General features: G+C 45.3%; 1 protein-coding gene across 6 annotated transcripts in view; it reads left to right on the top strand.

Annotated features, from left to right (window-relative positions):
- The window catches only part of LOC116988564 (adhesion G protein-coupled receptor B2-like), a 514,190-nt gene that overhangs the window by 123,717 nt on the left and 362,624 nt on the right, over window positions 1–27,849 (top strand). For 5 of the 6 annotated variants that reach the window (XM_033045397.1, XM_033045400.1, XM_033045401.1 and 2 more), the window contains exon 3: window positions 25,402–25,485. The exons of the other annotated variant lie outside the window; for it this stretch is intronic. In XM_033045397.1, the coding sequence (XP_032901288.1) occupies window positions 25,402–25,485 (84 nt within the window). The remainder of the gene's footprint in view (window positions 1–25,401; window positions 25,486–27,849) is intronic. 6 annotated transcript variants of the gene reach the window in all.

Below are 27,849 nucleotides of genomic sequence, written 5' to 3' on the forward strand. Positions count from 1 at the left end.
ATCAAAGTCTCCACCATTGTCCCTGTACACAAAAAGGCAAGGATTACTGGTCTTAATGACTACAGGCCTGTCGCACTGACCTCTGTAGTCATTAAGACCCATGAAAGGCTTGTGCTGGCCAAGCTGAAAAATATCACGAACCCCTGCTGGACCCTCTGCAGTTTGCATATCGGGCCAATAGATCTGTGGATGACACAGTCAACCTGGGCCTGCACTTCATCCTCCAGCACCTAGACCGCCAGGGGACCTATGCGAGGATTTTGTTTTTGATTTTATCTCTGCAATCAACACCATTGTGCCAGAGCTACTACACTCCAAACATTCCGAGTTGACTGTGCCTGAACCCCTCTGTCGGTAGATCACCAGCTTCCTGACAGACAGGAAGCAGCATGTGAGGCTGAGAAAGCACATCTTGGACCTGCAAACCCTCAGCATAGGAGCACCGCAAGGCTGCGTTCTCTCCCCTCTCCTCTACTCTCTCTACACCAATGATTGCACCTCCACTGACTCCTCTGTCAAGCTTCTCAAGTTTGCGGACGACACAACCATGATTGGAGTGATCCAGGATGGGGAGGAATCTGCCTACAACACCACAGTCACATGTGTGGAGTATTTTAAGTTCCTGGAAACCATCATCTCCAAGGAACTTAAGTGGGGGGCTACCATCGACTCTACAGTCAAAAAGGCACAACAGAGGATGTACTTCCTGCGGCGGCTGAGGAAGCACAATCTGCCTCAGGCAATGATGGTCCAATTCTATACAGCCATCATAGAGTCTGTCCTCACCTTCTCCATCATGGTCTGGTTTGGCTCAGCTGCCAAGCTCGACACCCGGAGGCTGCAGCAAATCGTCCGATCAGCAGAGAAGATTATTGGCTGCAACCTTCCCTCTATTGATGAACTGTACACTGCAAGGGCCAGGAAGCGAGTGGGTAAGAACATCTCTGACCCCTCTCACCATGGCCACAAACTGTTTGAATCACTTCCCTCTGGAAGGCGACTCCGGACTGTCAAAGCTGCCACAGCCAGACATAAAAACAGCTTTTTTTCACGAGTAATAGCGCTACTCAATAACCAAAAATCTGTAGCCTCCTTTTGCTCTGGTATTTTTTTTAATTCACATGTTTAGTCAATAATGTTTTATTATTAATGTTTGATGTATAATTCTTAACTGTCACTGTAGGTCAGGCACGTGCCGTGAGTAATTACTCAAGGTAGGCTGTCAGGCGGCTTTTAAAAAAAAGTTAAACCGTGCATGCGCAGATTGTTCACTCCATAAAAATTAAAAATTAAAATAAAAACAGTAACAATTCAATTTGCCCATGGCTTCCTAGTCTCCTTTATTCTTAATTACTGAATGGGTGGGGGGTGAAGGGTGATGGCAGGTGGAGAGATGGTGGGAAAAACGGGAGTACAGGGAAAAGTTGAATCAGTTGTCATCTTATTGAATGACAACACTTGTTCAAGGGACCAATTGGTGGGACTGTTGCTTTCACAACGTGTGGGGAGTCTGTGCCAGGGGTAAAGTTGCGGGGAGGGCAGGAGTGTTGAGAAGGAAGGGGTCGGGGATAATGCCAGTAATTCACTCACCGCTGCTGCGACGCTCCGGGCACGGTGCCACCGCATTGTAGCCGGGGGTAGAAGCAGCTCGGGTAGCTGCGAGCGGCCGCCGGGACCCAACAGCAGAACTGGCCGCCACTTCAGCGCCTTCTGTCGGCCCGCTCACCTCTGGCAGTGCTCTCTGTCTGAACACCTCTCACCTGCCGCTCGCCGGCTTCGCCCATATCAGTCTCTTCCCGCCAATTCTTAAGCAGCTTTTTCACGGGGCGACTTGACGCAAGAGTTAACCAGAGTTTAACATCGTGGGAACCTCGTGTGATAACAGTACGGCATTCGTGGACCACCGTGGACCACCATGGAGCCACCGGCAGGTAATCGTGTAACTTGGTGACTCGGGAGAAAATTCAAGCAAGTTTGAATTTCTCCAAGAGTGACTTGTACACTTGTGGTTGAGCATTGCAACATTATATCAACGTAGTGGCTAGTGCGATATCCGTGCGATATCCGTAATAACTCTTGCGGTTACCGTGGGAACTCCTGCGAACGGTGAACCCGGAAGCTGGACAGAGGGGACAGAAGGTGGGATTGAATTTAAAAAATAAAGATTTGCATCCGCATATGGACATCAACTTATTCATGAGTTATGTTAATGAGATTCAAGAAAATAACTATAATCTTTAAAAGGGACTTTAAAAGGGAATTTACTGAAAGGTCCCGCATTGTTATGGTCCGTGAGAAAATTTTCACATGTACTTCTTTGAGAGGTACAGCTCGGAGTCCTCGCCGACTACCGATCGATGCCTTTCCGAAGCAGGATCCGGAACGCTAACAATCAATGTTCTCCAGAGACCCGTGTAAGGAGTGAACTGCACATGCTGGTTTAAACCGAAGACAGACACAAAAAGCTGGAGTAACTCAGCGAGTCAAGCAGCATCTCTGGAGAAAAATAGCTGATGTTTCGGGACGAGACACATCTTCAGACTCAATTCCGATTAGGATGTCTGAAGAAGGGTTCCGATTCGAATCGCCACCTATTCTTTTTCTCCAGAGATGCTGCCTGACCCGCTGACTTACTCCAGCTTTTTATGTTTTCTTCCCAGATCTGACTTACCTGCTGAGTTACACCAACATTTTGCGTCCTTTTGTGCGTATTAACCAGCATCTGCAGTTCCTTTAGACATTACCTAACCAGATTTTAGAGATATAGCGCGGAAACAGGCCCTTCGGCCCACCGAGTCCGCGCCGACCACCTATTCTTATCCGGCTTCAGAACGGTTCTTCCTTCCATTCGTTTGGGCACTGACCCGACCTACCAACCTACCTCAATGCGGACCTTGGACTTTTTCCCCCTGGAACTGTCCTGAAAACATATATTCTGAACTCTGGTATTTTCCTCTTCGCTCTACCTGGTGTTCTTGTGCATGTGTCGGAAGGAACAGCAGATGCCGATTTAAAGAGAATGCTGGAGTAACTCGATGGTTCAAAATGCTGGAGTAACTCAACGGGACACGCAGCATCTCTAAAGAGAAGGAACGGGTGACGTTTCTGGTCGAGGCCCTTCTTCAGACTGTACATGGCTTGGTTATATTCATGTATAGCATTATCTGATATGATTGTATAGCACGCAAACAAAAGTTTAGTCTCTGCATAGAATCATACAGCGTAGAAACAGGCCCTTCGACCCAACTTGCCCACACCGACCAATATGTCCCATCTACACTAGTCCCACTTGCCCGCGTTTGGCCCATAACCATCTAAACCTATCCTATCCATGCTTCAGTCTAATGCGTCTTAAACATTGCGACAGTACCTGCCTCAACTACCTTAACGGATAGCTCATTCCATACACCCACCACCCTTTGCATAAAATAGTTACCCCTTAGGCTCTCATTAAATCATTCCCCCCGAACCTTAACCTGTATCTGCTGGTTCTCGATATGAGACAATAATAACAAACCAAAGCGAGTTAGGACATCAACGGGGAGATCCTGGATAAACCCAAGGTAGCCACAAAATGGAGGAACTCAGCGCAACAGGCAGCATCTCTGGGGAGAAGGAATGGGTGACATTTCGGGTCGAGACCCTTCTGATATGCTGCCTGTCCCGCTGAGCTACATGTTGTGTCTATCTTCGTTTTAATCCAGCATCTGCAGTTCCTTCCTGGCCGAACCCGATTGAAAGATGAGAGGCTGGGCGATAGAGCACTGGGTGTGACAAGGATCAGGCTTCAGTAAGCAAAGTAAAGAGAGGTGGCAACGTTATGGAAATGAAGCGGGTAATCCGAGTGATGGTGAGACGGTATCCTCTAATGTGTTGGAAAGAACTGTAGATGTTGGTTTGCGCCGATGATAGACACAGTAATACTGGAGGCAGACATAAAATACCGGACGGGCAGCATCTGGATAAAAGGAATGGGTGACGTTTCGGGACGAACTCTGAAGAAGGGTCTCGAACCGAAACATCACACATTCCTTCTCTCCAGAGATGCTGCCCATCCCGCTGTGTTACTCCAGCATTTCGTGTCTATCTTCCGTATGCTCTGTGATGGTCATCTCGGAGTCAAGTGGCAACTCTGGTCTGTAGACACGAGGAACTGCAGATGCAGGAATCACGAGCAAAACACAGAGCGTTGGACGAGCCTGACCCTTTTGAGTTCCTCCATCACTTTGTGTTGAAGTCAGGTCTGGACATTGCTTGGCTCAGTCTCAGGCGCCGGCTAACTAGGAAGATCGAGTCAAAGTCCAGCACTAACACTCAAGAAATAAAGTTTGCGGCCTGATGTTCCCAATATTTAATTGAAATCATTAATAAAGTAAATAAATAGATACCGGTCTAATCAGTATCTACGGGATTGGACAGGCTAGATGCAGGAAGAATGTTCCCGATGTTGGGGGAGTCCAGAACCAGGGTCCCAGTTTTACAGTCTACCGTGGGAACTCTTTAACTCAGTAAAGTAAAGTAGCCTTTATTGTCATATCACCGCACAGGCAGCAGTTGATTGTTGCTCTATTCAGTTTCCCAGGGGGTCGGGACGGGACTGGAGTTGGGAGGGAAAGGTGGGGGAGAGTAGGGGGAGACAGATGGGGGTGTCTTCATTTACTGGCGGCTGGTGTCTGTCACTGAAACAGGCAGGTGAGATTTCACATCCACCTTGTGTGTGCCTCTCTCTCTCTCTCTCTCTCTCTCTCGCTCGCTCCCTCCCTCCCTCTTACACAGGCTGAGAGACTCTGCCTCTGTGAGTGTACGTCTCTTTCTCCCCCTCTCCCACACACAGTAAGACCGAGGTACTGTGCTCAGTCCATCTGTGTCTCCCACATACACAGTAAAACATGTCTCCAAATGAGCCAATTCAACCAAGGGAGGATCTTTATAGTGTGTGAAAAAAAAGTGACATCATTTGTGCCACGTGATGATTTAACAACACTTCACAATGTTCATTCAAGATTTAACGGGAAAGCTCGGGAGACGGACAAGTCACTCGCACAAATAACAGAAATGCCGAGTACCGTGGGAACTCTTTATCTACCCCCCGTTATATCGTGTGATATCGTGCTAGACCACGACCACTTCACTCTGGTTACATCTTGCGTCAAGTCGCCCCGTGAAAAAGCCGCATTAAATTCCCACAGCCGAGTAACCTCAATCACGCTGTTGGAATTTAAGGATTTGCGGGACATGAGTGAGGCCAGCGAGCGGGAGGAGAAAGGTTTTTAGACGGACAACTGCCAGAGGTGAGCGGGTCGGCAGAAGGCGCTGAGGTGGCGGCTGGTTCCGCTGTCCGGCCTGGCGGCCGCCCACAGCCACCCGAGCTGCTTCTCCCCCCCCCCGGCTCAATGCAGTGGCTCCGAGCAAGGAGCATTGCAAGTGGCATGATCCCGATTCCCTCCTTCACATCATTCATGCCCTCCCCGCAACTTTACCCCGGGCCAGACTCCCCAAACACTGTGAAAGGAACTCTCCCCCATTCCCCCACACTTTTTTTTTTTTAAAGCACCAAGAAATGTACATACCATGTTATTGGACACAAACTCCATTCTTCTCTCTTTGTTTCCTAAGATACAATTAAAAGAATGATAATCCATATTTGAAACCCCCGCCAAGAAACTAGCGCTGTGCATGCGCAGTAGGCTGCTGCGCATGCACTGTACTGCAAAGGCAGAATTTCAGCTGCCTTCAGCCCCGCTTGAAGTTGACGGCTTGAAGCAGCACTGACGGCACCTGGGCTGCACAGACCTTCAAGGGTTACAAGTGCTGCGGTTGAAAGGCACGGAGAATTATGCCTACCTAAGAGATCGATCTCTTAGATAGGCATAATTCTCCCATGCCTTTATTATTTATATTTAGTTATTAGCATTTTATAATTTTTGTCAGGGTAGGCAGTGCCTACCTTGCCTACCCTGACGGCACATGCATGCTGTATGTCATGTTGTCACTTGTGTGCGGAGCAACAAGGCAAATTCCTTGTATGTGAATACTTGGCCAATAAACTTATTCATTCATCAATTCATTCATTCATTACATAGCACAATATTGTTGAGCAATTGTGTATTCGGAGATCCATTTCGTCAGTGCAAATTCAGCATGCATTTATGCAAGCTTGTTACTTGGATTGCTTTTACTCATCTACAATGTCTCCCAGCATCATGATGCATATGACATTTAATGCAGACTATCTTTCAGCTCTTAGATAGTGGTGAGGTATTCATTGACACAACTACCTCCAAGAGAAAGTAATTAATTAACATTTCTTAACTATACTCTTCCTATTTTAAACTTAACATTATACCAGGCGATTAAATCTGATTTACAAACAATTTTGAAATTGTGATTGAGAATATTTATTGAAATAATTACTTAATTTTGTTCATGATACAGTATTTCAATAATTCCTTCACATATTAATCCACACACAGTTGTAATTAATTCAATATCTATCTATACATAACTAAAACTCTGACCTTGTTATCTTCCGGTTTGGCGGTCATTCTATTTGCGCAAAAACGGTGTGCGATAGCGCTATGATTTTTTGCCAGTTCACTCACCGTTCTCCTGTGCTGCAATTGCACCAAGTTTTGTTCCGATCGGTTGAATGTCGTGAAGGTTAGCAAGGTTTAAAAATCTTCAAAAACGCTTAAAAATCTTAACGTGTGCAGATCGATCTCTTCGCTTGCCAGTCAGCGCCATGCAAATTAATCTCTTCCCCGTCACTCCCCGGGACGGTCCGCCCCTTCCTGCACCATCGCGTCTTTACTGTAGCTGAGGATGGCCGGCGGAGGTTTCCAACCTGACTTTTGGAGGGACCAGAAGCAGCCCAGCCCAAAGCAGCCCATCCCAGCCCCGCCCCAACCAGCCCCGCCCAAACCAGTATCGCCCCAAGCAGTCCCGCCCCAAGCAGTCATGCCCCAAGCAGCCCAACGTCAGAGATCTTGCCCAGCCCAGCGTGGAGTCGCAGACCCAGCCCAGCCTAGAGTCGGAGACCCAGCTCAGCCCAGAGTCGGAGATGTCCCCGATGTTGCCAAACAGCCCCCTCTCCCCCATGGCTCTTCCCCGTCTTTTCTCCGAGCTCACTCCCCCCCCCCACCTGCCCCCCTCCCCCCACAACTCCCCCCGCCCACACACCCCTCTCCCCCACACACCCCCCCCCGCCCACACACCCCTCCCCCCCACAAGCCTCCCTGCCCACACCCCCCCCGCCCACACACACCCCCCCCCCCCGCCCACACACTCCCACTCACCCCACACACACACCCACCCCACACACACAACCCCCACAAACACCCCCCCTTCCCTCCCACAAATGAAGAGGAGGGGGAAGGAGTGCTCGGGGATCCGGGGAAATGAGCCGCGCCTGCGCAGTTAAAGCCCTGTCCCATGGTACGAGTTCATTCCAAGAGCTCTCCCGAGTCTGCCCTGATTCGAACTTGGAGACTTACGTTAAATCAAAATTTTGAAAAATCTTCACGAGTCTTCCCATGCTGCCGTTAGCGAGTCTTCCCGAGTATCTGCCGTTAGCGTTACGAGCCGCTAAGAGACGTCCCCGAGCTCCGATGTAACCGCTACGTTCATTCTCCGTGCTTACCACGAGTTTGATTTTTTTTAAACTCGGGAGAGCTCTTGGAATTAACTCGTACCATGGGACAAGGCTATTAGGGGCTGTGGGTAACGGGTTGTGTTGGGGGAACGGGTGAGTGGTGGAATATTGCGTTGGGGAATGGGTTGCATTGGGGGACCAGGCCTCCCGTATGACTGGCACCCAACGGGTCCCACTTAGTCTAGTGTATTGGAAAAGTGTCCATTCTTTTTATTTCAGAACTTCATATCTAAGGTGGGGTAAAAAATGTTGTCACAGTTCAGTTTTGGTTTCTAAATTAAAACTTTCTAAACCTTTTAGATACACAACACTCCAGAATTCACTTAACTTTCCAATCATGTTTTAAATGTTAACTTGATGTAATTTGTTTTGGAAAGTAATAAAAAAAACATAGGAATTTCACTTGATCATGACTAGATATGAATGATACCATTTTGCAGTTTATAGAATCATAAACTACTGTTTATGTCACAGAAGGAGCCCATAATTTTTAGATTTTCAAAACTGGATATCTGACTACGCCTCTTGTGATTCCAAAATATTATTGCCACCTGCTTTAAAAAAGACCAGCATGGAGTATGTTCTTGTTCCCATATAGCAATGGGATATCTTGTACCAGCAGATAGTTGCTTAGAGATGCATTCTACCCCTATGCAACTTACTTTCGGAGAAATAAATGTTACACACCAGTAGTGAAGCGTTCCAACGAGAAGGGAAAATATGGCAAGTGTAAACAGATCACGGACCTACAGGAGGAAAGGTCTGGAACATGAGCTCTCTCTTATGCAGGAGCAGGCATGCATTCTTCACTGTCCATTATGAGAAAAATCGCACAGAAAACTGATTTAAAAAAGATTGAACATAGCAAACACCAGAATACTGTGAGCGGGGTTCAGTGGTCTCTGCAGCTTTGTTTCTGGCGGATACAAAGAAACAATTCACTGCTTCAAATGCAATATTTTCATCTATGTGCAATAATCACACGTGTCATTTCTCTTTTTGGGAGTCCCTAATAATGTCCCTTATAATGTAACCAGACATTACCTCCCTTCTCTGCTAATTGGGTACTTGTTTTTGACATCCTGGGAGGGATATCAAAAACAAGAGGGCATAGGTTTAATGTAAGAGGAAAGGATTTACAAGAGATTCTGAAGATTTTTTTTTACACAAAGACTGGTTGATATGTGTAAAGTGCTGTAGGTGGAGAATCAAATGGAATTGTTATGTTGAGAAGACATTTAGACAGACACTTAAATAAGCCAGGCAGGGAAAAATGTAGTACGAATGCGGTATTAATTGGATTAGTGCAGATAGGTAAAAGGATAGACATGGATATTGTGGACCTCTTGAACTGTACAACCTTATGACGATATGATGACTCTATGGCACTGTTGTAGACCCTGTTTCTGAATTGTATCACTCCATGACAGAACCTAAAATAACATGTACAGGTCTAGCTGTCTTAATGTAGTTGTGGGATCTGTGTGGCAATCGAGCTGAACTAATTGCTTGTCAGACCTTGTGAGAATGCCAGGAGATCTGTTTATCCTTTTTCAGGATGACAGTATAGCTCCTCCAACTGTCCCGTTGCAGGGTTTCAACCCAATACGTTGACAATTCCTTTCCTCCAACAGACACTGCTGAATTCTTCCATCAGATTGTTTGTTGCTCTAAATCCCAGTATCTGAACGTGGTGGGATGAAGAGCCTGTTTCTATGCAGAATGGCTCTATGACTTTTCTGAATACAGCAACAAAAGCTGTAATTACTTATTGTGTGTGATACACTGGAATTTAAGGGAAAAATGGTTTTACCTCAGCAACCTATGTTGTATGTATGGAGTCATACAGAATGAGCCACCGTATTTCACCTCATGTTCCTTCCAAATCTTACTCTTTATCCTACATCCATATCCTCTGGTTTTATCCCCCTCTGATAGGAGGGAAAGTTTCCTTCAGTGAACTAAATCTATATTACTCACAATTTTATGTTCTCCCTACATGTACCTGTGCTCTCAGATCTCTCAGGTATACATCACTCTCTCCAGGGCTCTATCATTTACTGTGCAAGTCCTGCTCTCGTTTGACACACCAAAGTAAAACACCTCATATTTATCAATTAAATTCCATCTGCCATTCGTTTGCCCACCTTCCCAACTGATCGAGATCTTGTTGTACACCAAGATATCCTTCCTACTGTCCACTATACCACCAATTCTGGTGTCATTTGTAAATTTCTAAAAATGTTAACTGCATTGTCATCCACATTGTTAATGTATGATTGTTATTAATAAACAGTAGTGGACCCAGCACAGACTCATTCAGCACTCCACTGGTCACAGTTCGCCATTCATAAAAACTATGGTCCACAGCCCAAAGACGTACGAGTTTGTAGGTTAATTGGCCTTTGTATATTGTCCCTAATGTGTAGGAAGTGGGATAATATGAAACTAGCGTGAACAGGTGATCGATGGATTAGGTGGGCCAAAGAGCCTGTTTCCATGCTGTATCCCAAAATTAAATTAAATTACCCTTTGACCCCTTCCAGCAAGCCAATTTAGAATCCAAGTGGATAGCTCACTTTGACTTCTATGTGATCAAACCTTCCAGGCTAACCTACTATGTGGGACCTTGTCAAAGGCCTTGATAAAGTTCATGTCCACTGCCAACATCCACTGCTGTGCCCTCATCAATCCGATTGGTGACCTCTTCATAAAACACTATCAGATTTGTGAGACATGATTTCACATGCACAAAGCCATGCCTATCCCTAATCAATCTGTGCCTATCTAAATGCTGGTATATTCCTCCCTCAGAATCCCCTCTGACATCTTCCCATTATTGATGTCAGGCTCATCGGCCTGTACTTCCTCGGCTTGTCCTTACTGCCCTTCTTAAATGACAATGCATCATTAGCCGTCCACGCGATATAAGTGAGAAAAACAACACAGAAGCTTGTAAATCAAAAATTGTTGTGGGATGAGCAAAACATTGAATGTGAGGAGGAGATTTCACTTAGAATACATTATTATCATATGTGTTCTCCATTCTATTTCTGGCAACAATCTCAGTAATCTTTGGTCCAATGAAGATCCTCTATGTATTTCTTGGGAATAACGATAAAGACCCATCTAACCCACCGGTTAACTTCTGCAGAATGAATGAATTTGCATTAAGACGCGTGCTTCATCATCTCTATTTCCCAGAAATGTATCCTTGTTGGTAATACAAGAGTATACAAGATGGCTCCTGCCTGCGGTGACTTTTGCAAAGCACCAGAATGTAAAAGGTTAAAATACAACTTCCAACAACTCATCTGGATCAGGAAAACGTCAGAAATTGATGCAGTTTCGGACAAGCTGCTTGGGCACCTCAAGGCTCTGGCAATTTTGCGATCTCTCGCAGCTGCGGGAGCCCCAGACTTTAAACTTTCCCACGCTCACTGGAAATCACCCAACCCGACGGAGGAACGCAGGTACTGTACCTGGAAACTACGGGATGACCTCCAGAACCGACGGGCTGGATCCTCCAGGAACAATGAAGCTGGAGCTGCCGACTTTGAGGGATCCCCCGTTTGTAACGGAGCTGGAGCTGCCATCTGTGAAGGAATACCCGTCCCAGCGCAGGCTCGCAGAAACAGAAGGTACAGTAAGCACAGTACCTGGAAACAAAGGGGAGGCCTCCATTGTGTCCGGAAACGTGGCCGACGGGCAGGACTTCAGGTCAGACTGAAGCGCTGGGGACTTCGGCCCCCTCTCCCTACTATCCTACTGGCCAATGTACAGTCCCTTGAAAACAAAGTGGAGGACTTAAGGGCAAGGCTGCTTTATCAAAGGGAGCTGAGGGAATGCTCTGTGTTCTGTTTCACAGAGACATGGCTCACCCCCAGCTCCCCAGACTCAGCGGTCCAGCATGAAGGGTTCTCCATCCACCGTATGGACCGTACACTGGCATCTGGGAAAGGGAGAGGAGGGGGCGTCTGCCTCATCTGGCGGTGAAGTGCCGTCCCTTCTACCTCCCAAGGGAATTCACCTCCATCATCCTGACCGCGGTCTACATCCCACCCCAGGCAGACGTCCGTCTGGCACTGGAGGAGCTGCACGCCGTGGTCAACAAACACCAGACGTCTTACCCCGAGGCATTTACCACCATTGCTGCGGATATCAATAAGGCAAACCTCAAGAAATCACTCCCTAACTTCCACCAACATGTCTCCTGCTGCACCAGAGGACCATACACCCTCGATCACTGCTGCACCACCATCAAGAATGCCTATCCCTCGCCCTCACGTCGGTAAATCCGACTATACCGCAGGCAGCAATTAAAGAGCGCACCCCCAGAGGTGAGGATAGTACAGAGCTCCAGAGGTGAGGATAGTACAGGCACTCCAGCACCCCCAGAGGTGAGGATAGTACAGGCACTCCAGCACTCCAACCCACTTGGCCCCGCTGGGATCCCCCCCTCCCCCCCACTCTACCCTTCTCCCCTGACTCTACTCCCTCTCTCTAACCCCCTCCCTCCCTGCCCCTCTCCCTCTCTACCCCCACCCTCTGTGACCTGTTCGGCCCCGCACGCTCGGCTCTGCTAAGCCCAGCTCCATCAGCTCCACTCGAAGAGGTACAAGAGGGATTGGGGGAGTGGAGAGAAGGAAAAAAATCCTGGGGAGTTGAGGATGGAGAGTGGGGGGATTGAGGGAGGGGAGGGGGTAGGGAGAGTTGTTCAAACGTCTACACTACGTCTCACGCCCCCTCCCCCTCTTTACCCTCCCTCCCCCTCTCTATCCTCTCCCTCTCTACCCTCCCTCCCCCTCTCCACCCCCTCCCTCTCTAACCTCCCTTCCCCCCACCACTATACCCCCTTCTCCCGACTCTAACCTCCCTCTAACCCCCTCCCTCTCTGCCCCTCTCTCTCTATCCCCCTCACCCTCTCCCTCTCTACCGCTCAACTCCCTCCCCCCTCACCTCCCTCTCCCACTCTACCCCTTCCCTCTCTATCCCCCTCACCCTCTCTACCCCCTCCCTATCTGCCCCTCTTTTTATCCCCCTCCCTCTATGCCCCTCACCCTACCCATCTACCCTCCCCCTCATTCTCTACCCCCCTCCCTCTCCCTCTCTACCCCCTCCCTTTCCCTCTACCTTTCATCTCTAGCCCCGTCACCCTCTCCCTCTCTAACCCCATCCCCCTCCCTCTCTTCCCACTCCCTCTCTAGCCGCGCCTGTGCAGTTGGGGGCGATGGGTGAGTGGATAGGACAGGGGGTGGGGAAAAGGAGCGAATTAAAGCATTACTTGAAATTAAAGAAATCACCATTCAAATCCTGGGTTGTAATCCTGGGTCCCAAGGTTCCTCCAATTTGCGTTTGGTCTCACAATGACAGTGCAGCAGGCCCGGGACAAAAAGGTCAGTTTTGGAATGGGAGGGGGAGTTCATTCATTGACCTGCTCCATTATAATACATTTGACATCACCACTACATTTGTAAAGGTCCCAGAACCTGACTGTTGTTAGACAAAGTTCCCAGGTTTAATCTTTGGATGAACATTCAGCAGACTACAATTTGGATTTGTGTCATGATTATAAAACAAAGAATAGAAAATCAGTTTGAAAGGAACCATAGACCAGGTTCCCGAATGTGAATGGAAGCAAGCAGATGGGGAATTGATCTCTTATGCCACACACCTTGAAGCACTATCCACCTTTGACGCTGAGGATTCCAAGTGCTCCATGGTCACTTTGTGCCAAAGCCACTAATGTACTACAACATTTCAACATTGGATATTTTCCAAATTGGAATTATCAGATTTACTCCGTAGGTCAATGTTCCTGATCAGTAAGCTATGTGCTTGATAGTGCAGGGAGCCAGAAAGAAGGGTTCTAATCACTCTAAGGCATCTGTGGGATTTAAATCTAACTAACTAAATAAATCTGAAGGGTCTTGATCCAAAATGTCACTTATCCACGTTTTCCAGAGATGCTGTCTGACACACTGAGTTGCAACACCTTGTGTCTTTTTTGGTAAACCAGCATCTGCACTTCCTTCTGTCTGTCTCTTAATTAAATATTAATTAATATCAAGGGGGAGTTAGTGTGTGTGTGTGTGTGTGTGTGTGTGTGTGTGTCTGGGGGGTAGTTAGTGTTTGTGTGTGTGACGCCACAGGCCACCCCCCCCCCCCCCCCAACCCCCCCCCAACCCCCCCCCCCCCCCCCTCCCGCAACCGAGCGTTGAGGGTACAGGACCCAATGGGTTCCACTTGGTCTAGTTAATGCACTAAAATTTGAAGGAAAAGCTTTCATGGCCTTATAGCAATTATACCATACTAAGTGAAGTTGACCTTTTCAACATACATGCCACTTTGTGGCATAAATCCATTAACACCAGTATTGTTATTTGCTGGATTCCTAGAATTATTACAGAACTCGAATGAAGAATTTCATGGAATACATAATAAAATAATCCAATAATTATTGTACAGTTTGAGATTCCTCAGAATGTGAATAAACCTATTTCTGTATTATTGACCTAATAGACCTTAAATTCACTTAATTGTTTTACCTCACAGCAAATATGAAGTAGGATGATAGCAAAGAGAGCATGTTGCCGTAATGTAGAATGAAAAGCTTTAACTTAGAACAAGAACGACTGCTGGACTGGACTACAGCGCTGCCTTTAATACCATTATACCATCCAAGCGTATCACTAAACTCGCTTGGGGTCAGCACTCATCTCTGCAACTAGATCCTAGACTTTCCTGACAGACCCCAATCAGTGAGGAAAGTGGACAAATCATCCTCCATGATAATCCTCAACACTGGTGCTCCACAAGGATGTATTCTCAGCCACTTTACTCCTTGTATACCCATGACTGCACAGCCATATACAAATCTAATTCAATTTTCAAATTTGCAGCGACACCACCATTGTGGGCCGGATATCAAACAATGATGAGATGGAGTATAGGAAGGAGATTGAGAACCCTCTGCCTTGGTGTAGAGACAACAACCTTTCTCTCAATGTCAGCAAGACAAAGGAGATAATGATATACTTCAGGAAGCTAAGTGGTACACATACCCCAGTTTGCATTGATGGTGCCGAAGTAGAGATAGTGAAAACTTCAAATTCCTCGGAGTAAATATCACCAACAACTTCCCCAGGACCACCCATATTGAAGCATCAACCAAGAAGGCACACCAACACCTTACTTGCTTGGATGTCTTAGGAAGTTTGGCATGTCGTCAACAACTCTCACCAACTTCTACAGATGCGCCAGGATACATCACCGCAAATTGTGGACGCAGCCCAGGCCATCACACAAACCAACCTCCCTTCAATAGAACCTCCCTTCTATTGATTCCATTTATATCTCAGGCTGCCTCAGCAGGGCCAACAGTATAATCAAGGATGAGTCGCACCCATGCCACTCCCTCTTCTCCGCTCTCCCATCAGGCAAACGGTATAGAAGTGTGAAAACGCACACCACCAGATTCAGGGATAGTTTCTTCCCAACTGTTATCAGGCAACTAAATCATCCTACCACAACCAAAGAGCAGTGCCGAATTACTATCTATCCTGGGATTAATATTGTCCCTGGGAATATCCCTGACCGGACTTTGCTGGCTTTACCTTTGCTGACTTTACCTTGCACTAAACGTTATTTCCTTATCATGTATCTATACATTGTGAATGGATTGATTGGAATCATGTATTGTCTTTCTGCTGACTGGTTAGCATGCAACAAAAAGCTTTTCACTGTACCTCGGTACACATAAAGCACGATAAAATGAGTCAGACGTTGTGAACTCAAGGACAAGCTTTATTAAACAAAAAAGGAATCCAAAACAAGAGCAGTGTTGGTGAGCCCATAATAACTGCATGTCGCTGCATCAGGGCACACCCTCGACTTCCTGTCTAACCACCGCCCCTCAGTCACATGCCTCTTACCACATGATGAACGAGGGTTCGATTAACCAGTGGCCCGACCACCAGATGGCGCCACACGACCCCTCCCCCCCACCCCCCCCAGAACTGGAGGAAGGTGTCTACTTTTAAGTTTCTGGAAACCCAATTATAAAACTTAAATTTTTACAACTTTGAATGTTGTTTCACATAGATGAACATCTCTACTATGGGAAAAATATGTTTGCCGCATTTTTTTTAGAGAATTTCATAGATTTTTTCCTCTTCTTTTTCCCGGTTGGCCATTGCATTCAGTCATATCTGTCGAATTCTTATGATGAACAACACTAAAATATAACTGATTTAAGAATATAAAATCATGTTTTTGTCCCAGTCTTTCATTATTTCATAATTACAATTGATAATTATGATCGTCGGAAAGGTGATGCCTGGCGACATCCTTTGGATGTATGGCACATGGCACAAACCTACCTCCACTACAAGTCAAAAAATTGCACATTTTTTTTCATTTTTTTAAGAGTTCCACAACGTTCAGAATTGACGCTGACTAAAGGTGCTCACCCGTTATGCTGCAAAAACCTCGTCCCGCAAATAATGAGAAACTCACACTGTAGGTGACTTTCGTATTCCGCGATCTTTTAAGACAGAAAGTGTGCGTCTATTCCATTTATATCCATGAGGGATGGCGCAGTACAGGCGTATGATGGCATCTGAGTCCAATCGTCGGGACAAGAAATTTTCGAAAAAAACAGTTTCATAATTTTACCAAGAATCGAGTCATATTTTGAAGGGTGAAAAATATTAAAGTGATAAATATCTATCGTTTAAGAGTATTTTCATTTAAGATAGATCCCCCATCAAATAAATATGCAGACTGGAATTTTGACAAGTAACCAGCGGTACATGGGGTTTTCCGGGGGGGAGGGGGGGCATCGAACCTCAGGAATTTAAAAAAAACAAAACACTTTACTCATCCATGGTTTAATCATTATTTATCAGGATTATGTTTATTAACGATATAGAAAAAGAAGACATGGTATAGAATTACGGATTTTCCATCTATATGGCATCAAAGTAGCGGGACACCAAAGTAGACACTTACTGAAGAATCACCGAGGAACAGGCAGACAAATGCAACGGCCTGATCTCATAACCACAGGATCCGCATTCGGATACCCCACAGGCACGGGTTACAGGGGCTGAGACGGCGGACGCTCCCGACGGAGAGGCTGAGCCACCTGCTCCGGCTGGTCAATGTCCACATGAGATGACTTAAGACGTGCCACCGATACAATCTCAGGCTTTCCATCCACATCCAACACAAAAGTCGAAATGCCGTGCTGCAACACCCTGAATGGATGCTCACACGGGCGTTGCAACGGCATACGATAAGCATCCTGACGCAGGAACACTTATGGGCAGTCCTTGAGGGCAGACGGAACATAGGATAAAGCAACCCCGTGACGGGATGTTGGAACAGGAAAAAGCGTGCCCACCTGCTCCCGAAGACGTAACAGCACAGAGGAGGGCGACTCCTGCTGCTCCCGCGCAGCCGGAATGAAATCACCAGGAACCGTAAGCGGAGTACCGTGCACTAATTCAGTACAGGACGTAGCCAGATCCTCCTTGTGGGCAGTTCGAATTTCCAACACCCACGGTTACTCATCGACCCAATCCGGACCTGTGAGCCGTGCTTTCAAAGCATCCTTGAGACGGCGATGGATACGCTCGACCAACCCGTTGGATTGCGGATGGTAGGCTGTGGTGTGATGCAACTGAGTCCCCAACAGCCGGGCCATGGCAGACCACAACTCCGAGGTGAACTGAGCAGCCCTGTCAGATGAAATGTCCACCGGCACACCCAAATGAGCGATCCAGTGAACGGTGAGGGTACGAGCGCACGTAGCGGCAGAGGTATCAGCAATCGGAACAACCTTCGGCCATCGAGTGTGGCGATCAACAATAGTAAACAGATGACTAAACTCTCTAGATGGGGGCAATGGACCACAATATCAACATGGATATGGTCAAAACAACGCTGGCACACAGCAAAACCCTGCACGGACGCCCTGACATCCTAGATATCTGACAGGAGATACACGTCCTGGCCCAGTGGCTGACCTGCTTAAGCCAACTATGCTACATAAACTTGGCCGCCACCAACACAATCGTCGCCCAGATGGATGGATGAGCCATACCCGACGACGCCAAGCTGCAGGAAGGATGGGTTTCGACTGACCAGTCGACACATCATAGAGGACCGTGGCACCGGCAGGACCAAACCGCACATCCTCCAACAGCAAACCAGAAATAGCTGTGCGGTAGGCGAGCACCTCACCATTGTCATGCTGCACAGCTGCCAGGGCAGTATAATCAATACCCAGAGCCACCACATGGACAGCATGGATGGCGGTGCGGGACAACGCATCCGCAATTAGTTGCTCTTCCCCGCAATGTGCCGGACTCAAGTCGTGCATTCCGAAATGTAAGCCAAAAGGCGCAGCTGCTGTGCTGACCAGGGATCCAAGATCTTTGCGAAAGCGAAAGTAAGAGGCTTGTGATCCGTGAAAGCGGTAAAGTCCCTGCCATCAAGAAAATACTGGAAATGATGAACGGCCAGGTAAAGTGCAAGGAGCTCACGATCAAACGCACTGTACTTCAGCCGGGCTCTGGTGCCGACTGAAAAAGGCGAGAGGCTGCCAGCGTCCATCAATCAGCTACTCAAGTACGCCCCCAACAGCAGTGTCATCAACCCAGGGTAATCGGAGCATCTGCTCGCGGATGGACCAACATCGTTTCCTTCGCCAGCGCCACCTTTAATAGGCAATAGGTGCAGTAGTAGGTTATTCGGCTCTTCGAGCCAGCACCGCCATTCAATGTGATCATGGCTGATCATCCACAATCAGAACCTTGTTCCTGCCTTTTCCCCATATCCCTTGACTCCGCGATCTTTAAGCGCTCTATCTAACTCTCTCTTCAAAGCATCCAGAGAACCGGCCTCCACCTCTCTGAGGCAGCGAATTCCACAAACTCACAACTCTCTCTGTGAAAGAGTAATTCCTCATCTCGGTTCTAAATGGCTTACCCCTTATTCTTAAACCATGGCCCCTGGTTCTGGATTCCCCTAACATTGGGAACATGTCTCCTGCCTCTAGTGTGTCCAAACCATTAATAATCATATGTTTCAAGAAGATACCCTCTCATCCTTATAAATTCAAGTATACAAGCCCAGCCGCTCCATTCTATTAACATATGACACTCCCGCCATCCCGGGAATGAACTTTGTGAACCTACGCTGCACTCCCTCAATAGCAGAATGCCCTTCCTAAAATTTGGAGACCAAAATAGCACATGATACTTCAGGTGTGGTCTCACTAGGGCCCTGTACAACGGCAGAAGGACCTCTTTGCTCCTATACTCAACTCCTCTTGTTATGAAGGCCAACATGCCATTCACTTTCTTCACTTCCTGCTCTACCTGCATGTTTACTTTCAGTGACTGATGAACAAGGACCCCCCAGATCCCGTTGTACTTCCCCTTTTCCCAACAACGCCATTTAGATAATAATCTGCCTTTCTGTTTTTGCCACCGGTGGATAACCTCACATTTATCTACATTAAACTGCATCTGCCATGCATCTGCCCACTCACCCAACCTGTCCAAGTCACCCTGCATCCTCATAGCATCACAGTTCATACTGCCACCCAACTTTGTGTCATCGGCAAATTGCTAATGTTACTTTGAATCCCTTCATTCAAATCATTGATGTATAGAACTTGAGGGTTCGATTAACCAGTGGCCCGACCACCAGATGGCGCCACACACGTGACAATAAACTAAACTGAAACTTTAAATCGGGACTGTGTACCATACTCCAAGAGCAGCCTCACCAATGACTTGTACAGTTGCAACATGACATCCCAACTCCTGTACTGAATGCCCTGTCCAGGGAAAACAGGTGCGCTAAACACCTTCTCCATCACCCTGTCTACCTGCGTCGCCATTTTCAGTGAACTATGTACCTGTACCCCTTGGCCTTTCTGTTCTATTATACCCTCCATGAGGTTAACATTAGTTGGGTAAGTCTTAGCCTGTTTTAACTTACCAAAATACAACAACTTGCACTTTGCCCTGTTCCATCTGTCATTCCTGAGATAATTTTCTTCACTGTGTACTATGTCACCAATGCAGGACCTTACCAAAGACCTTACTTAAGTCTATGTAGATAATGCCTACTGCCCTGTCCTGGCCTTGTCAATCAGCTTAGTCGCATCTTTAAAAATGCCTATCAGATTTCTGAGACACGATTTCCCATACACAATGCCATGCAGTCGACCAGAAACATCGCCAATTCCTTCTCTCCATAGATGCTGCCTCACCCGCTGAGTTACTCCAGCATTTTGTGTCAACCTAGAGGCTGGATCTCCTAGCTTTTGGAAAGGCAAGGACTTATAAGGGAAAGACTGCATGGCATTGTGTGACCAAGTTGATTGACAAGGCCAGGGCAGTAGGCATTATCTACATAGACGTAAACAAGGTCTTTGGTAAGGTCCTGCATTGGTGACATAGTGGACAGTGAAGAAAGTTATCTCAGGAATGACATGGAATTTAACAGGGCAAAGTGCAGCCCTTACCTTTGAATTGGCATGCAAAACTGCTTTGGCCATATAGATGACATCTATAAGTGCACATGAGTTTCGACTAACACATGCTGGCACAGTCAACAGTCAAAGGGTAGTTCAAAAGCACAAGCATGACAAGACAGGGAAAAGGCCTTCACAGCAAAAGATCTGGGAAAAGTGCAGATACATGTTATCGATGCAATGGTCAACACAAAGCAAGTAAGTGCCAGTTCAAGGACTCTAAGTGCTACAACTGTCAAAAGAAAGGCCATATTGTATCAGCATGCAGAGCACCATCACAGGACAAAGCAAAACAAAAGGCTCGACTAAACCAAATGCGTGGGATTCCCAACCTCGAAGAACATTCAGAGAGTAATGAACTTGGACTGTACTACATGTATACTATGAACGGTGGGTCTGGAAAGGAAGACTTTCAGACAAAGGTCAAAGTGAACAATCAGTACATTACTATGTGCATTGATACTGCTGCTGATTGCACAATTATAAGCAAAGACACCGATTAATCCAAGTTTAGCAATATACAGTACCTATCACAGAAACAAATGTTCAGCTGAAAACGTACTCCTGAAAAGTATTGGAGACATGTGGAGAGATAGTTTGTGATGTACAACACAAAGGCCAAACTGGTGAAGTTGCTAATAGTTGTCGTGAGTTGTGTCAATAGGCCAATGTTGATGGACAAACATTGGCTCTGCTGACTGAAACTAGGCTGGAAATCTGTGTTCCAAGCGCAAAAACATCCGGACCAGTTTTTGCAGAATCATCATGCTATGTTCAAAGACAGCTAAGATGGTATAAACGGTGAGCTAGCAAATCAGGATTCGGCCCGATGTGGAACCTGTCCACTGTAGACTGCGACCAATGCCATATTTGCTGAAAAGTAAAGTGGAAGCTGGAACCAAAAAGTTGGAACAAAACGCTGTACTGGTTAAAACAGAACGCAGTGATTGGGCTACTCCAATAGTAGTGGTTCCGAAAGTGGCCAATTACTTTTCAGTCACAGCAGCTGAAATTGCTGTTGAGACTCAAAAGCACAAAATGCTAAAAACAAGTATACGAACAAACTTTGTGTGGATGGTCTGAAATGAAACCATGTACTAATAAACTAAAACCATATCACAATGGACAACGTGAACTGCCATGTGAACAAGGGTGTATTAAATGAAGTTACAGAGTAGTGGCACCTAATTGTACAAGACAAAGATTACTTAAAGAACTCCATAGTGAACACACAGGAATTGTAGAAATGAAGTCTACAACCAGGGGTTGCATGTATTGGCCAGGATTAGACAATGACATAGAAGCAATGGCAAGCAAATGTAGCACCGGTCAGAGTTGTAGAAGTAGGCCTGCCCAAGCCTCCTTACAAGCATGGTCTTGGCCTACTAGACCTTTTCAGAGGGACTATGTGGATTTTTGTGAACGGAAATAATAATTTTCTTGTTTTGGTAGATAGCCACTCAAAGTGGATTGAGGTAGTACATATGGGTACAAACACAACAACGGAAAGAACAATAGACGCATTGCGGTCTATCTATGCGTGTCATGGATTACCTGAAGAGCTTGTCTCTGACACCGGCCCCCAATTTAGTGCTGCACTGTCATGAAGCTAAATGGTATCAAGCATACCTTAGTGCCAACTTACCATCTGGCATCTAATGGAGCAGCCGAAAGGTCAGTCAGGATAGTCAAAGGAACTCTCAAGAAACATGTTTTCTGAGAAACATGACTTCAGTGAATTCAAAATTCAGTATGTCACAGCGGCTAGCTTGTTTATTACTGAAATATCGTACCACGCCACAATCTACCACTGGGTATGCGCCAGTTGAACTTCTCATGTAAAGAAGGCTCAGAACTAGACTTTGGTTCTACCTAATCTATTTCCTAAGGTTGAACACAAACAGTGTGATCAGAAACATCATTATGGTGGAAGTCAAAAAGCACATAGGCTCAATACACATGATCAGGTTCGTGTTCTCAGCCCCACTTACAAAGCAAACAAATTGGAGGTGGGGACTGTAGTTGAAGTGTGTGGTACCAGGTGGTACATGGTAGAAATTGGAGGACATGTTAGAAGTGTGCACATAAACCATATGACCCCAGCAAGGGATGAACTGGAACAAGAGCAAAGCATAAACGAAGAAGCAGATCTGTCAGACATTGGTATTATTCCAACTTCAGATGTAAGATCAGAATCTCAAAAGAAAGTTGAGACAAAGGTAAATGATCCTGAATTTGACTCACCCTCAGAACCACAACCTGACACTCCCTCTAAACTACTCAGGAGATCAGAAAGAGTGTATCGCTAAAGATGAAATTCCTGAGTTTGGGAAAAAATTACAAATTATATGGTTTGGAAAGTATTTCTTTGACCGTCTCTGCTCCGCACCGGGCCGCCCACAAGGCAGCGTCTCAGCCCCGCACCGGGCTGCCCCCACGAGAGCACCTTCCAGCCGGGAGCCGGTCCGCCCGCACGGCAGCGTCTCAGCCCCGCACCAGGCTGCTCACACGGGAGCGCCTTCCAGCCGGTAGCCGTGCCGGCCGCACAGGAGTGTCTCAGCTCCGCACCGTCCGCCCTCACTGGAGCGCCGAGTCGTGCCGCTGCCCGGACGTCGCCACAGCTCGAAGACGGCCAGCCTCGCGTTGGTGAGTCCTGGCTGGCTCTACCTCCGGCCCCTCGAGGTCGGTCGCAGGTTGGAGGCCGCCAGCTCCGCCATTTGGCCTCAGCGCAGACGGGGGAAGAGAAGGGGAATACGACAAAAAGTCGCATTCCCCCGAAGGGAGAGACAGAAAGCTCTGTTTCACCCTCCCCCCACACACATAACACCACCTAATAACCAAAAAATGTACTAAACTAGACAAAAAAAAACCAACATAAAAAGTAAAAACAGACAGACTGCAGGCGAGCCGCAGCTGTAACACAGCGCCGCCACTTCCGGAAAATGGAAGACTTCACAATGAAGAGAACAACAAAAATCTTTGGATTGATTAAGTAAAGTCTTGTACAGACTTTAGCTTTTCATTGTTGGGTAGAATTTATGTGTAATTTATATTTTTTGTGTGTTGTCTGAGTCTATGTGCCTGTGATTCTGCTGCAACTAAGTTTTTCATTGTACCTGTACCTCATCGTACTTTTGCATATGACAATAAACTCGACTTGACTTAACTTGCAGACGCAGAACCAAGGAATACCTATACATTATGATCAACAAATTCAATTTACAAATATTACATTTATGAATGCTCATTATAGTTCACAGACTCATTAAATACTAGATATTTTCTTCTATAATAAACAGTGCACCTCTCTGTTTCCATTGGAGCATATTGCATCAAAATTACCTTAATGCATTTACCCAGCATTTTTGATTTACAAAATTTGTTTAACAAAATGCTTCCTAGAATAACATATCTTTGTTTAATTGAGAAGAGTATATACCTGCTGCCAGATGGAAGGTTAGGTGGAATACCTGTTGGATGTATGCTTGTCAGGATTTTGATGTGAAACCATACAGTGATTTTCAGTACATAATGTCGCCTGAAGCAAATGTGCAGTCAATGTGTAATAAGTCATCACTGATAACGGTGGGACACCTTATGAATGATGAGATCTGTAATGTAGATTTTATTTCAATTGACCAGGAAGATTTTGGATCTCTGATTGGAATAGAGCGATTGATGAATTTATATAATCCTAGAGATGTGCTCAATAATACAAGCACACGACAACAATGGTGTTGCCAAAGACCTATCACCGCGATGTCCACCTCAGTTAAAAGGCAGTGGTGACTTGACACACACCACAACACAGATGATATGAGGAGTAATCCCCAGTTTGGAAAAACAGGCATAGGGTTGGGGCTGGAAGGATTGCTCATTGACCCAGGTATCTGAGGGACATTACACGACAGCACACATACTGTAGACTTAGTTATTTTGGATGTTTGTTTTCCTATATTTTTATTATTAAATAAGAGATGTGATATTTATGAATCATGTATTGTAGGATGCATACTCCATTAAGTCTGCCTAACTGATGGGTGTATATACCACAATATTTAGTTGAGTTTCTATCAATAGAACAATTGCCTTCTTACCTATTTGTTGCAGAAGGTCTGCTTAACTGATCAGTTGTCATCTTTAGGAAGTGATACTGATATACTAAGTAATGGAATCAAGCTACAAAGAAATGCATGTTCCATAATCAAGTACATATTAAGGTTGTGCCATGGCAAGGGAGACATGTTATAGAAAGCAAAATGGTATAAAGATAGTGTTGTGGAGGAAGAAAGCCACATCCAATTGTGAAGAGATGACCATCCGATGCAGCACTCTGAGGCAGGTTCAGGTGAGGCTGATTGTACATTACTCTGACAGATGTGTAGTATGTAAAGTGAGGTTATTATGTAGTGATATTATTGGACAGGGTATGTTTCAGTAAGATAAGGAAGGCGTCTATTTATTATTGAGCATACATTCGGAACAGTTTGGTCTTATGACTAAACAAAATGAAGGGCATGTAATAATCTACTTGTTTAATCAGCTGTTCAATACTGTACTGATGCCTTGTACATTACAGTACAAAAACTTTCTTCACACAAAATAATCCCATGAAAGAGACAAAAAACAAGTGAAACAATTACTCCACTAGATCAAATTGGCAACGATTAATATTGTTTAGTACCAATTCCATAAATTAGATTAACATGACTTTCTCCGAAACAACTATAATTTTGAGCAATTCAGCATTCTTTACGTAAGCCAGCAATGTTTTACAAATGTGTACTTAATGCAAAGAATCTCCAAGTTCCATTTTAGTTCTTTCTTTGCAAGTATTATCCCTGTTTCACACCTTTTTAGTTGAAATAATTGGCCTGCACAAACACTATTAATTGTGAAAAGAATTTTGATCAAATCCAACTACAGTTTACAATTCTATAAGTTATATAGTCTGGAGCATACATGTGTAACATATGCTTTAAATTTTGAATGAATTTCGTAGCCCTCATTTGTATTCTTCAAATCTCTACATTAACCATTAATATGAAGAGGCCAAAACTGTGCACAGTACATTAACAGAGGCCTACTTGGGAACTGTCTGCAGTCAAAATGGTCTGCTTTGTCTTGTAGTCCTCAAAATACACTTTAAAAAAAGCATAGTTCAAGGGGTTAAAATGGGTTTATCTTCTTTTTTCAGGAAGTGAAATTAAGAAACAGCGGAAAATTAGAAGGCAGCATCCAAGATCAGCTGATGGTTCTGGAACATTTATGGCACAAATTGGTAATTTTACTAACTTTCCTATATAAAAATGTTATGTATCAAAATTGTAAGTCAAACCTTATGTTTTGTGACCAAAATTACAATTCACTATCTTTCACACAGATATGATTATTTGGATGATTATAAAAAAGAGATGAAAGGCTAAAAATGAACAACTATAAAAGGAACAACATAATTTAGATAATACATTTTGAATATTGTACTCTTTAGTATTATAACTTAAATAAAGATGTCATATGTTATTAGGTTTGATAATGTGAGATGGAAAGCATCTTTCAAAAATAGGTGAATTTTAATGGCTTCAGGATTCCCATGTTCACCAGAATTCATGTTTTTGATAAACAATGTACATGAGAATGAAGTAGTAAACTTATCTCTTGAAACTTTAATGGTTTCAGAAGTATTTCTCAAATTAGATGTAAGCTTGTTAGTAAAACAACTGACATCAATCTAGCTGGCACAGAAGTGCGATATGCATATTATTTCTCACTGTTACTGTACCCTTAGCCTCCACCATTTTTGCTGGTTTGTCTATTGCCTCCAATGTTTCCTCTGATTAATAATCATTTTGGTACAGGCACAACCAGACCCTCATATAAGAACTTTTGGAACATTTGCAGTTAAAATTGGAATCAGGTATGTTGGGTACTAGAGCTATGAATAGATACCAGTGTCATGGCTGGATTAACAGCTACTTTGTTCCTACAATTTGAGACCAGTTCCTGGTTGTGCATTCAACCTCCACTGAGATTGATGCTGGGGGATGTAGGTAAGGTCTTAACTGAATACTTCTCATTTGTATTCGCTGAGCAGGACATTGGGAGTTAAGAATTCAGGGAGGGAAACAGTGAATTTCTAGAGCATGCTATCTTTAAAAAGGAGGAAACAAAGATAAATCCCTGGGCCACATATATATCCCAGGCTGGTATCAAATTTAAGGGAGGTGCTTGCTAGGGTTCTGACACAGGTGAGGAATCTGATAACTGATATTAGTTTAGTTTAGAGATATAGTGCGAAGACAGGCCTTTCGACCCACCAAGACTACGTCGACTAGCGATCCCTGTACACCAGCACTATCCTACATACTAGGGACAATTTACCAAAGCCAATTAACTTACAAACCTGTGCATCTTTGGAGTGTGGGAAGAAACCAGGGAACTCAGGGAAAACCGGTGCGGTCACAGGGAGAACGTACAAACGCCGTACTGACAGCACCCGTAGTCAGAATCAATCCCGGATCTCTGGCGATGTAACTCTACCGCTGTGCCACCGTGCCGCCTGTATCTTTATTCAACTTGGGCAGGGAGGTTAAACCAGGTAATTACAGGTCTGGGAGTCACAAGTTTGTGTTGGGGAAGTTTTGGGGGGGAAAAACTCAAGGACAGGATTCATCTACGCTTGAACAGATAGTGGTTAATCAAAGAGAGTCAACATAACTTTGTTACGGGGCAAATTGTGTTTGGACAGTGGACAGAATTTTTTGAAAAAGTCACAAAATATCTGTATGAGTAGCAGTGCTGTTGTTCTGGTCTATAGTAAGGCGTTTGACAAGGTTCCACATTTGAAAGTGATCCAATGGATTAAATCACACAGGATCCAGATCCAGATCCAGCTGGTAAATTGGATCCAAAATTATCTTGGCTTTATTAATCAGATGGTGATGGAGGAGGCTTATTTTTGTGACTAATGGTGTATAGCAGAGCTCAATGCTGGACCCTTCATGGTTTGGATATTAACACAGGACATACGATTAAGCAGTTTGCAGATGACACAAAAATTGGTGGTGTTGTTGATAGTACGGAGGATTGGACTTAAGGACGATATTGATCAATTGGTAAGACGGCTGGGAAATGGTACATAGAATTTAATCCTGTTAGTGCAAGGGGGAAGGAATAACACATGTTGGATGTGCAACCTTGTTAGGCCCTCAGGAACATTGAAGAACAGGATGTATTTAGTGTTTAGGTTGGATGATCTCCAAAGGTGTCAACAAGGACAGAGCTGGCACTGGAGAGGGTGCAGTAGACATTCACCAGGACTTTACCTGAGATAGAGGAGAGACTGGATATGCTGGGTTTGCCTTGGAGCAGAGATGACTCAGAGCAACCTGATGGAGCAACACAAAATTGTGAGGACATCAAAAGAGTAAAGGAGAAAAGGTTTAGAGGAGATCTGAACAATAGTTTTTTTTACTCAGAAGGAGTTGCTATCTGGAACACACTGCCTGAGTGTATGGTGGAGGTGAGTACACTTTTAATATTTAAGATGTATCAAGATGAGCACTTAAATGGCCACGGCATTGAAGGCTTCAGACCTAAAACTGGTCCAAGGCTTCAGACCTAAGTCTCAGAGTCCAAGAGACCA

This window comes from Amblyraja radiata, chromosome 27 (assembly GCF_010909765.2).
Source record: "Amblyraja radiata isolate CabotCenter1 chromosome 27, sAmbRad1.1.pri, whole genome shotgun sequence".
Lineage (NCBI taxonomy): Eukaryota > Metazoa > Chordata > Chondrichthyes > Rajiformes > Rajidae > Amblyraja > Amblyraja radiata.